The sequence below is a fragment of the Chaetodon trifascialis genome, chromosome 7 (genome assembly GCF_039877785.1).
Source record: "Chaetodon trifascialis isolate fChaTrf1 chromosome 7, fChaTrf1.hap1, whole genome shotgun sequence".
Classification (NCBI taxonomy): domain Eukaryota; kingdom Metazoa; phylum Chordata; class Actinopteri; order Chaetodontiformes; family Chaetodontidae; genus Chaetodon; species Chaetodon trifascialis.
This window is the reverse complement of record NC_092062.1, coordinates 8,557,501-8,570,173: the sequence shown is the minus strand read 5'-3', so window position 1 is coordinate 8,570,173 and position 12,673 is coordinate 8,557,501. Positions and strand designations below refer to the sequence as shown.

The 12,673-nt window shown below is 42.9% G+C and overlaps 1 protein-coding gene across 1 annotated transcript in view; it reads left to right on the top strand.

Moving 5' to 3' along the window:
- Positions 1-12,673, top strand: part of LOC139333454 (furin-like protease kpc-1) — a 158,950-nt gene that overhangs the window by 15,315 nt on the left and 130,962 nt on the right. Inside the window, exons 3-4 of the mRNA XM_070965867.1 lie at positions 565-657; positions 9,272-9,353. Coding sequence (XP_070821968.1) covers positions 565-657; positions 9,272-9,353 — 175 coding nt within the window. The remainder of the gene's footprint in view (positions 1-564; positions 658-9,271; positions 9,354-12,673) is intronic.

Here is a 12,673-nt window from a genome sequence, read left to right as displayed (position 1 = left end):
TTTACTCGGCAGTCTCAGCCCTGATGCACCTCAGGGACAGAGAATAGAGAGAATGAATGTGAAGGAAGATAGAATCAGCAAGCTGCGTGCACACACGCACACACACACACACACACACACACACACACACACACACACACACACACCACCAACATGCGCCTTGCACACAATTGCCGCCGAGTAGATTTCACTTAGTTAGTTCTAACTCTCCCAGGCGGTCAATACGATGTGAGTTTATAAGGCTTGGAAATGAAAAGCCCAGGATAAGGTTAGATAAACTGTGTGCTATTTGATTTCAGCCCACCTCTTGCAGAAAAACCCACACAAGACAGATGGCCGGAGGGGATACGCTTATATCATGTTGGTCATATGGGTGATTAAGGATGAATACCTTATATGTTTAGAGCCTCACACTGTACCTGTATTGGCTTCCCTGAAATGATGGAGACACTTGCTTGCTTGCTTAAATAAAAGGCACTCAGCCAAGCAGATTTTACATCAACTCTTAATGCCTGAACATGAGGGGTTTTCTGCCCTGATCGAAATATGTTTGAATGCTGACAGGTTGGCAGCCTGGAGGATCTGTACACCCTGAGAGACAGCAGGGGGCGCCCTGACAGAGCCACCTTTGAGAACAGACTGGCGTCAGCAGCAGGGGTAAGTATTTTTAACGGTTCCATTAAACAACCACCGCTGAATAAAGCAACCATCAACCTGCAGCTTCCCTAAAGAAGCCACTCTGAGGTGTGGTTTTTTTTTTTTTGGCCCGACTCACACTGTCTGTGTAACGCAGCGGGAAATGGATTTGTAACTACAGCAAATCAGAGCGTTCAGCTACTTAGACGTGACTGTTTGATACATTTAACACGGCCACGTCAAGGTGAATTCACACTCTGGCATCGGTTCTGATTTTACGCAGCATGTATATGCAAATGGAAGTTCATTTGGCTGGTGTTGATGTTTTAATCAGGGTCTAGTGTTGATTAGTGAGAGGGATGAAAAAAAAAGGAAACAGCCATGTGGCGAGTAATGGCTGAAAGTTGTTTACCTTGCTCGTGTAGCTCGTGTGCCTGTTCCACCCGATATCACTTTGTGCCCCCTCCCTCGCCACCTTCAAGAAGCTGCTCCCCATCACCCTCGGAGCGCACAATGCAGCCTCCTCGCCGGGCTTTTGTTGCCAGGGAAACCGTCACCCACGGAGACATCCCATGACAGCACAGGGTGAGGGAGGAGGGACGGGAGGAAGGGTTTTAGACGCGACTTTGGCCCTGTCCACTCTCCAGGGTGCACCAGACCTCTGGCCCTGCCCCAACACGCTGCCCCTTCAGTGACACACTACAAACAAAACCGCACAACAACAACACATACACATGCACAGAAAGACACACATGCATGCACCCAAACACGCGGGCAAGAGAAAGAAATGGACGGAGAGTAAAAGAGAGAGAAGAGGATTCCAAACTTTCGGATTCAGAGTTATCACCTGAATCACTGTGCGTGTGATTAATTGAAGTAATTTGTGTGCAATCTCCAGTGACTCCATGTATGCTTCATGATTTCATTACACTGTAACTTTAATTACTTTTCTACCATCGTAACTTCAGGTGAAAATGAATTTGCACCCTCAAAATGTCCCACATATTTGTAATGAGTCTTAAATTTAATGGATTGCACAAATAATGTTTTGAGATACTAAGCAATTGCATACTTAGACATTGCATCTCCTTACCGGGCGCTGTTGCATCCTTATTTGCCTTGCACTGAAGTCAGTTTGGTGGCAATGTTGTTTTGTGTGAACTAACCATTTTTAACATTGAGGCAAGTAAACGGGAACCCAAAAGGAAAACCTTTTTACTTGGAAAGATAATGCCTTTGTCCTTCAGCCAATCAGACTAATAGAATTGGTTTTAATAGCATTTATTGGGCTGAAAACAGTCAATATTGTAAAAGGTATATGGAAGATGTATTTATAGTAGGTTATGTGTTCCTAAACACAATTACAGCGCATGAGGTAGAGTAGCTGGCCTGCTGCCAAAGCCTGAGCTATACTCCATCCGCCCACCTCTGACCAGGCCTCTGTCTGTACAAACCTGTGTGCTGCATTTCACTCAGCATCACACCGTCCTTTGCATTGTGTGTCAGGCAGGTTACCTTACTTGCTTGCTAATTACTGCGCCATATGAAGTTAATGTCAGTTTAAAGCTTCATATACTGCCTTCTGAGGTAAAAACAGTGTTAGTAGTGATCAGGTGATATGGTAAAATACCATTTGTGGGATCACACAGAAGGTGTCAAGTGTGCTGGTCTTTGAAGGAGTTTCATTTGTTCAAAATGAAAGAGTTACTGGTGCAACATTGTGCAGCAGAAGCATGATAAGATGGTGTTTTCATGCGATAGATTTAGTGGAACGAAACAGTGTTGTTTGTTAGCCACGGTTCTCTGTGAAGCTTTGATTTTTAAATAAAAGCATTTCTTTAAACTTTCCTAAGTGGTGAAATCACGCTGAACTCAAGCCTCTGGAACATCAGGAGAGACATAAAGGCTGCGTCCTCTGAAGCCAGAATGAATTGATGTCAACATCACACATGAATCAACATCCTTAAATTGAATCTGCCATTGATGTTGCTTTCTAAATAACAGCGCATGAGGATGGATAAGTGACATGGTCTGAAGAGAAGGTCAAACAATGTCCTGACTGTAAATGGTCCTTTCTTTCCTGAAGCTGATGTGCCATTAAAAATTAGAAATTATTTGAATGCTTACTTAAAATACAGTACAGTAAGCAGCAAAACCCATTCTAAAATATCCAACACATACATGACCGTTGATGGCAACTGTTGCTCGGTTAGTGAAACATTTCAGTCGAACACAGGAATATGATTGTGTTCCATAACAGAGGAATAATCAACACACTTCATAAATCAGTGTAATCTGCAACAGCTGCTGGAGCTCCTATCAAACACTGAGTGAAAGCCGTCCATAGGAACGTGGCTCTGAGGTTCACATGTTGAGAGCTGTACCATAACAGCCCACTGCCAGCAAAGCAACAATCAGCTGGTGTATTAATCACTCTGCTAATGACATAATTAGCAAGGCTGTGCAAAAAAAGCTCCATACAAACGTGAGGGCTCAGAGACACAGATAAGGCCGCAGTACGCACACATGCACATTTACACAGCTAACAGACAGCTGACATCCTGACTCAAAGTCAGACATACCGAATATATCCACACAGGCAGGCAGAGTTAATGCGCACACACATATGGCTGTTGTGTGACAGGACATAATAACATCCATGTGCTTCCCTTTTCTCTGACTGTACCGTGTTTTCTTCAGGCTCTTCCTCACCTCATTGGCCCTTTCCCTAACTGTCCTAACCATCGTACTGCTTGCAGTTTCATTCTCAAACGCGCAGACATGTCTCTGACTGAACTCTACACTGACCTTTTACAAAATGTCTCAGATACTAACCCCTGCCAGCTCCAGACATACACACACCGGTCCCTGCTGGTGCACTACACACTTAACACACACATACAGGAGACCCCTGTGTGGAGTATGCCTGGTCCTGTGACTTTTTTGTTCGCCATATTGTTGCTTCTGCTGTAGCAGCAACAAGGTTCTCAACAGTGAGAGAAGCCAAAAACCTTTGCAGCAGAACTGTTGTGATGTTGTCCTGAAGGAAACTGAAGAATTGAATGAAGTTATGAAGATGTAATCATTGGAGGTCCAGGTCAGGTCAACCAATCAGCCAACTAAACACAACTCCACCTCTTCTTGAGTGATAACCTCCTCTAGCCACCCAGAGTGAAGCCGGCTGATCAGTGGCAAAACAATCAGTAAACAGGCAGCAAAACAGCTTCTGCAAGGTACTAATAAAACATCTGACACTGCGCGGATGCTTGATCTCCCTGTGTTTTAACACATATAGATAGCTAGGTTGATACTTTAATAGATAATACATGTAGATGTTGCTTTAAATTACAGTATCCATGGCAACAATCCACCAATGCATTGCATTTTATGGAAACTTACAGCCAAGTGCACCTGACAGGTATGCGGCAGTGTGATGATGATTCATAAGTTTTTTGAAATCTCACTTTAGTGATCAGCGTAGCTGTTACATAGACAATACTGAATGAATGAAGAAAGGCCTGATTTTGGACACAGCCTTAGTTTCTAATCTTTGGGTGTGTAGTGAAAAGTTGCATGTGCATAATCACCCAATCAGGGTAAGACGGGTTGCAAGTTTGACGATTTCCCACAAGTTGTTGTGTTGAGGAGAGTTGGGTTGACTTACATGCAGAGGCAAGACTGGAGTGTTTATCACTGACGCCAAGGCAGGTGCAGATAGTCACCAGTCTAACGTTTGGAAATCCAGTCTTAGTGTGTTCAGAGGTTTAAAATTACAGGGATGTCGTCTTTGGAGGAAACCTTTCAGAACTCTTCAGAAACTCCACCCTCATATGGAGCGATGACATGGCTTCTTTGCTCACTGCGATCCCTTTTCCTTGTGTTTAGCATGTCACATTAGTGGGTAATTACAAGATATATACATTCTAATCTACTAAAAGATGTTTTAAGGAAGTGCCAGTTTATGTTAATGATGACCAATCGCAGTGTCTTGTTAGCTAGCATCATCAGATCATGCTGCTTCTCCAGGTGCTGGGTAGCTTTGTTGAGTTCGTTCTGTGCAGTTACTTTTATTAGTGATCCGCGTTGTTTATCCAAACGTGGTATTTGAGCACCTGTTCTATGCTCACTGTTCGCTGGTTGGTCTTGAAACTGCTTTGTGATTGAGTGTTTGTCCAGGAGACAATTTGAATGTCAAAAATTCAATGCAGATGCTAAAATAATAAGTTTCTAGCCTCTATATTGCCATTGACTAGCCTCAATATTGGGTGCTTTGAATGTTCATTCTTGAATGATCCATTTTAAATGTAATATCCTCAAGTTTCATATAGCTGTTACGTTCAGCCCCACGAACAGAACAGGTGGTGAGCTAGAAAGCATTATTAAGATAGTTTTCACTCGTTCACTTTTCGCTTTTTCGTTTCCTCTGCGGATGCTCTCTCTCTCTCGCTCTCTCTCTTTCTGCCTCCCACCCACTCTTCTATCCACACAGGATAGAAAGTACGTTCGTATTTTCCCTCAGTGCTTCCTCACTGCAGAAGCATTTGTGTGCTTTTTTCTGTCCTTATTTTTCTTTCTTTCTTTCTTTCTTTCTCGCTTTTCTTTCTTTTTTTTTTTTTTACTGTTTTTTTTTTTAAAGACTCCAGTCACATCCGCAATCCCGCGGCCCTATAAGGAGCTTTCACGCTTTTTGGTTTGCTTTAGATGTTTAATACCCCCTCTCTTTTGTGTCAGGGAGCCGGAGAGGCGTTAAGAAGCGCTGATAAACCCCACTTAGATCCCTTCCTGGCCCGTCACCCCGGCCTGCCGGGCCGCTTTAGCAGGGAACTGATCTGTGACGGCCTGCCACTCAAACTGAGCACTTCTGAAGGCTGACACAATGGAGTGAGCAACACACCAGAGGGCCCAGGGGCGGGTGGGGAGGGGGAAGAAGGGAGGGTGAGGCGGAGGAGGGAGAGGAGGCCAAGAGGTGCCCTAAAAGAAGGCCAGAGGAGGGGCCAGAGTGTATCTCCCTCTTATCTTTGTGCTCTCTTTCAATTTATGCAGTTTCTCCCTCCCTCCCCTCGTTCCTCACTACTGTAGAGCTCACACATTTTTTTTATTGTGTCTCTGTGCTGGCTTCACTGTCGGCAGTGACACACAGACACACATCCCTCTCCTCTGTCTTTTTGCTCTCTGTGGTCAGCCTGGTAGCGAGAGATGAGGGGGGTGAGGTCCAGATAGGGATCAGCGGTGTAGGTGCTGGGGTGCACGTGAGGTGGGTCATGGGGTGTGTTCACTGCTGCGTGGAATAATGGGTCCAGCCAAGCCCAGGCTGGGGCAGACAGAGCCTCTGGAAGCACAGTGTTGTGATTGACAGGCGGAGAGAGGGGGTGGGGGGCGGGGGAGGCAAGCGGCCAGTGCCGCTGCCATCGCCATCACTTTCCCATGGGGCCGTGGGTGGGTAGCGAAGCCCAAAATGTCAGCGCTGATATCTGTGCCGCTCGGCTCGTATCACACTGCTGCAGCTGCCTGCCATCCACCACATCCACTCATTCATATAAAGACATGGGAGTATTATGTGTGTGTGCGTGCGCACGCACGCACACGCACGCACACACACACACACACACACACACACACACACACACACACACACACACACACACACTTTCTTTTCTGTTTCTTCACCACCTTCCTCAATCATTCACTTCCTTTAGTGCACACACACATACAGTATATTCTTCACAGGGACACACACACACTTTTACTCCCTACATCTTACTGTCTTCTCCTGCTCCTCCACACATTCACATTGTGCCTCTGTCAGTTGTACCTCAGCCGTTCAATCATGCAAGTGCTCCACTGCTCTTTTCTTCCTTGCAGCTGGAAAACAGTCTTTTTTTTTCTACAAATAAGGTTTATTTTTCATAGTCCTGCCTTTACCTTTTTTTTTTTTTACTGATCCCAACCCTCTATGTAGCTAAGCTTTTATTTTGAAGGGAGAAATGTCAGCTTCTTTAGGATTTGATGCTGAAGTTGCACTGGCTGACTCTGTATTGCAACATGTGTTGGGAAACCATTCTTATGGTTTTGCAGTTTGGTGATGTCATTTTTCAGTACATTTACATGTGACTTTTTTCATTGCGTGTACTGTGTGGTTTTGTCTGTGTGTGTGTGTGTGTGTGTGTGTGTGTGTGTGTGTGTGTGTGTGTGTGTGTGTGTGTGTGTGTGTGTGTGTGCTGCCTGTATGTCACAGCAGGATGATGAATGCGCTGACAGTGGAGGGGTCAGTGTCACAGACAGTGTGGTCAATTGCCCCTTGTCCCCCGAGTCTAACCTTGAGCAACACTCCCTAAAGAGTCTCAATCTGCCATTAAGGCCCACACCAACACACACACACACACACACACACACACACACACACACACACACACACACACACACACACGCACAGAAACGCACAGACATTTCCTAGTGAGTGTGTGCCATTAGTAGCTGGCAGGGCATGGTTTGACAGAGAGCGATTAGCTCCCTATCATGTGTATTGATCACCGCATCCTGGCTGCTCCTCCAGGGGAGGGGCTGGAGGGGTTTTACAAGGTACTCGGAGCACGCACACACACGCACAATCACATCCTTGTTATCTGTGTGTGTGTGTGTGTGTGTGTGTGTGTGTGTGTGTATGTCTTTGTTTTGTTATATATAAATTAGCAACATATAGAGATTTTTTTTCCCATTTGCATAATTTACAGTGTAGTAAAATCAGGAGAATTATCATGTTTCTTTATGTCTTCATGCATATGTGGCATTTATAGAAGTAAGAAGTGTTTTCCCAACAGCTTGTGGACAGTGTTGATATACATTTTGGAAAAAAAAAAGCTTAATAGTTACCAGGATGCACTTTTGTTGACAAAATGATAAACTGAGACTCCAAACCCGTGTGAGAGTTTGGAGTGCAATAGTGTTGGCATGAAATAGCTAATTAATTGCATAATTAGATCATTTTCAGAAGGTGCACCTTTTAAAATGCTGAATTTCCACTCATTTTGGATACCTGCACGGAGGGCCATTATCCAAGCCCACAATGCATGGTGCAAGTGGTTTTTAAAATGGCAGGACGACACGATAAATTATATCTCTCCATCATCTGTAAATCGTCTTTACAAATCAAGCTTGAGCTTGTGCAGATTTTTTTTTTTTTACATAGATGGGATATATCCATGGAGGCGAACTGTAAATTACAAGCAAATGAAAGGTAATTGAAAGCGTCTGTGTAATGAGACATTGTAAGCCAATGATGAGGTCTCACAGGTTGGATCTTGCTAACGTTGGCAGAGTGCTCACATGATGTGTCGTATTTATGATAGCATTATGATATGTATGCCTCTGTACTGTATGTGCATGGGTGTATTTGGTCACTCCTAGATTAGGTCTAATTTCGCATTTATGCCGTTTCTAATAGTTAGCAGTAAAACAACAGTTTCTGTTCATTCATTCTGCGTATACTGTGTATATAAACAGTATTCATGAACTGCTGTGTGCTGTGGTGCCATAAAGATCATTTGCCTGAAATGCTGTGGTATGCCTACTATATTAACGCATTTGTAGATATAAAAAAATAATTATGCTGTTCCTCTTGTTAATTAGGCATCAGCTATGGCATGTTTGCACTAATCCAAATATTACACTCATCTTATTACGTTTTTATTGAACTTCATTTTAATTCAAGGTAAATCAATATAATCAGCCGACTATAAACACCAATTTGAGGACATTAACAGAACTGTGCATGTAACACATCAACTTTATGTGTGGGTCTTCTGTATTTAATATCACACATGTAGCGTTTTCGGGTCTCGCAGCCCCCCCTACCCGGCGTCGGTAGTTTAGACCAGCTCTTGTTAATTGAGTCAAAGTGAAGAACATGAAGGGGAATAAAGCAAGCAGGCTTTTAGGACATAAAAGACTGCAGCTGCCTCTCAATAGTATTTATTTTCAACCTCTTCCACTCTGATTTAAGTATAAGGGGACAATAGTGGGCTGACACTGATATGTGTGTGTTTGTGTGTGTGCGTGTGCTTGCCTATGTGCCTGTGATCTGTTGTTTGATTTAGTGTGCCCACCTTCACAAGGGCCAGCCTCTTATCAGATCAAAGCTGCAAGCAGCAGCCTATGAAAGAAACTGTGTGTGCGTGTGTGCCGTGGAGGACAGAGGTGTAGGTGAGGTGGGGGGTGTTTTCGTTGCTTTTAACCCAGGACAATGGGACTGCAAAGGAGAGCGCGAGCGAGCACTCTTTGAACTAATGAAGAGGAAACCTTTTACTCTCCTCTATAAACATCGCCAACTCTCCCTGCGCTATGGATTTCCCCTCTGTTTCAAAGTAGAATGAAACAGAACGGAACAAAATATTTCGTTTTGCTCTGTACCTCTCACTGCTGTGCTTTTATCCTCATAAATCCACAACCCTAGCTGAACAAAACAAAAGTGAGACTTCAGGAATGGCTGAAGATTAGAGGCGTTGTACACAAGTGTCTAATCAGTAATGCTAAACTTACCAGAGTGATGTGAATGCAACTTAGATTTTGTAGCTTAGTTTATACGGGCAGCATCATTTCATATTGTCTTCATAGTAATGCTGTGTGTTGTGATTTCCAGGTTGACTGGGTGCAGAGGCAGCGCAGTCATTATCGAGACAAACGGGCTCCTGTGACAGGACTGGACCACAGTACCAATCACAGTAAGTTTGAGCCACACAGTGATGCTTTGTTACAGTGCTGGGTATTGAAAATCTTGTTTTTGCTGACCTCAAGTGGTTTCAGACCCCCAAAACTGAAAGTATTTACCTCAAACATAAATGATTCATGACTAAATAAAATAACAAAGTCCAGGTTTAGGGGAAGAAACACGTCCCCGCTCATTTTTTGGTGTAACATTTAACAACTTAGCTGATTTGCCTCACAAGGACTGTGTGGGTTTCATCCAGTTTGACTTACAGTGGCCTTTCTCAGGCTTTCTTCCCCCCGTTAATCGAAAACAAATTCCCATTTTATCACAACCGAAGTGTTAAAGAGTGTAAAAAGAAGGTGCAATCAAGGAAATGTAAAACAGAAAGGACGGGGACAAAAAATAAAATAAGTAAATACACGTGACTATGTATATGTAACATTTAATTGTGTGTTTTTATGCAGCTTTAGAGGGTAAACTCATGAAGGGAAGAAGTAAACATTAGCGTTCTTTTACAAAAGAATGTGTTTAGGGGTCTTTAATTTTTTTATTTCAAATATGTGATGACATTTTCAACAGACAGCTTTATTTGTGGTTATTATGTTGAAAATGTCAACTAAAGTCAGCTGTAAAAGTTACAGCTAGGGAGGAGAGGAATGAGAAGGCATGGAAGCACACCATGGATTTCCAACTGAGTCGCCCAATAGTCAAACTTATGAGAATATGTCTCAGAAATGTATCCCGAGAGCTGTTCTGTTTTCTGCAGTGGACTGAAACAATACCCTTTAAGTGCCGTTACTTCTTACCTGGCTGCAGTCATGTATATGTGTATTCCAGGGTGTGTCAGTGCACGGTGACGTCATTGCTGGGTGACACACGTGAACAGACTCACGCACTAACAGGCAGGGTTAGATCTGCTGATGCATTCAGAATATGAGTAACCTGACAGAAATGAAGATGAATAAATTACCACGGGTTCACGGCTCTGAAGACACAAAGAGCAAATACGTGCTTCTCACGGGTTTCACGTAGCGACGGGACAGGTGTAGCACAAATTAGTTTGCAGTGTTAGAAACACTCACAAAGTGGAGGTGATACCAAGAGAACTTGTGCTGTATTAAATCTGCTCTATTTGTTTTCCCATTATCATGTGCTTACAGGCTAATACTGAGTAGGAGCAATTATTATCATGCTAATGCTGTGAAGGTGGTAAGACTGGCAAAGGAACAGTTTTACAAGATGATTCTGGGCTTACATACCTTGTACTGGAGTCAAGTCAAGTTGGCACACTATATATAAACACTTTGCTAAAGGATTTTGACTGCTTGTATTGATAATACTTTGTAGAATTTGACAATTGCCACTGGCACAGAATAAAATAACTACATTAACTAACTACACGTTCCAGACTGTCCAATTAAATGTCCATACAGACGATCAGTTACATGCTTCACCTACAGAAAGATTTTGGACACTCCTTCACAATCAGTCATTTTTCTCTGTTTTTATTTTTGTTTTTATTATTTTCAACATTGTAGATTGATGCTGAGGACATCAATGCTATGAAATAATTGCACATTATTTTCATTCTCTCAGCCATCTTCATGAGCTAGTCACCTGAAATGTCCAGCAGTCTTGAAGGAGTATAAACATATAAACTGAGGACTTGCTGGCTGTTTTTCCTTCTCTCAGCGGTCCAGCTCATCCCAGACTATCTTGGTTTGGTTCAGGTTGGCTGAAGTCATCTGATGCAGGACAGCCCTCACGTAGCCTGCAGGCGTGTTTTGGGTGATTGTCCTGTTGAAAGACGACTGATGGCCCCACTAAGCAAAAAACCAAATGAGATGACATGCCCCTGCAGTCTGCTGTGATTCACACACGGTTGATGTAGAGATGTGTCTGCTGCTTGAACTTTTATTCCACTAATCACTTTTTGACAAGGCACACCCGTAAACTGAAAACCATCGCAGGTGACTACTTCTTTTTTAAACATGCTCTCTTTTATATGCTTAAATGTTTGGGGTATTCATGTGCATGTGGCTTTACACGTACTGTCAGTGTTTACCACACATCGTGTGTTTTTCTGGAGACATCACACAGACATCATTTTGACCTTTATGACAATGAAGCTCTCTGATGAAACTAATATGGCAGCTGCAGCAGTTTAATGCCTGTTTGATATTTACATCATGCATGTGTATACCTTTAAGTCACGTGCATCATTGTGTAGTATGTGTTATTCTGTGTGTGTGTGTGTGTGTGTGTGTGTGTGTGTGTGTGTGTGTGTGTGGTTGGACAGGGTGTTTGTACAAGAATGTAGTGGCTCACGTCCTGCTGCAGTGCTCTCTCTCTCTCTCTCTCTCTCTCTCTCTCTCTCTCTCTCTCTCTCATATTGTGTGTTATCATCCTCACAGTGTCACTCAGCCTCTGCTCTGACTGATGATATAAAAGTGAGTGAGAGTGAGAGAGAAAGATGAAAAATCAAGGATATGGTCAGTCATACATAGTCATATGTTTATTCATATGTAAACTAGAGAGAAAGAGAGAGTACACTTCTACATTTTGACTCTCTTGAACTTTTGAACCTCAGTGCTTCTTCCTAGTATTCTTGGATTGCAGCTATGTGTTTATGGGATAGTATTAAATATCTCAGTTATGACCATTATCATGCCAAACGCAGTTTCTTGGCAGGGCGAAAAAGCCTCATTATGTAAACTCTATTAAAGCACAGGATAGAGTTAGTAAGACCAGTATTAGTACTGTCATGGTACACAAAATTCAGTTTCCTGAGGACAAACAAGAAGCGTATTTCACAAAACATCGTTTGTTTTTATCAAAGGCTTTGTCCAAGTTGTGCTCAGGCTAATGTGGTCGGGTGGTGCTGCTGGACCTCACTGGAAACCACAGTGCTCTGAAACAATGGATCTAAATGGCATTAGAGTTCCTTCCAGCTCAGGTTACTCATTTATGTTAGCCATACTGATAGCACTCTGTATATAAGTTTCACATCAGGGTGCTAATTTTCAAATCTGTGTTCTTCTCATGCTGGCATGTGTCAGTGATTACTTTGTTACACCCCTAATTATTCCGAAAATTTGAAATATAAGTACAATATATAAATATAAGTATTTTTGTGTGGAGTCAGTTCAGAAAAAGCAGCTCTCTGTTAACACCTAGTGTGATATTAATTAATTTTGCAATACATACAGTATATTTTTGAAGCAGACTGATTCATATTCATTGTGTATGCGTGTGTGTGTGTGTATGTGTGTGATAGAGAGAGAGAGAGAGAGAGATGGTGAGATGAGTGAGTGAGATGGATGGCGTAAAAAC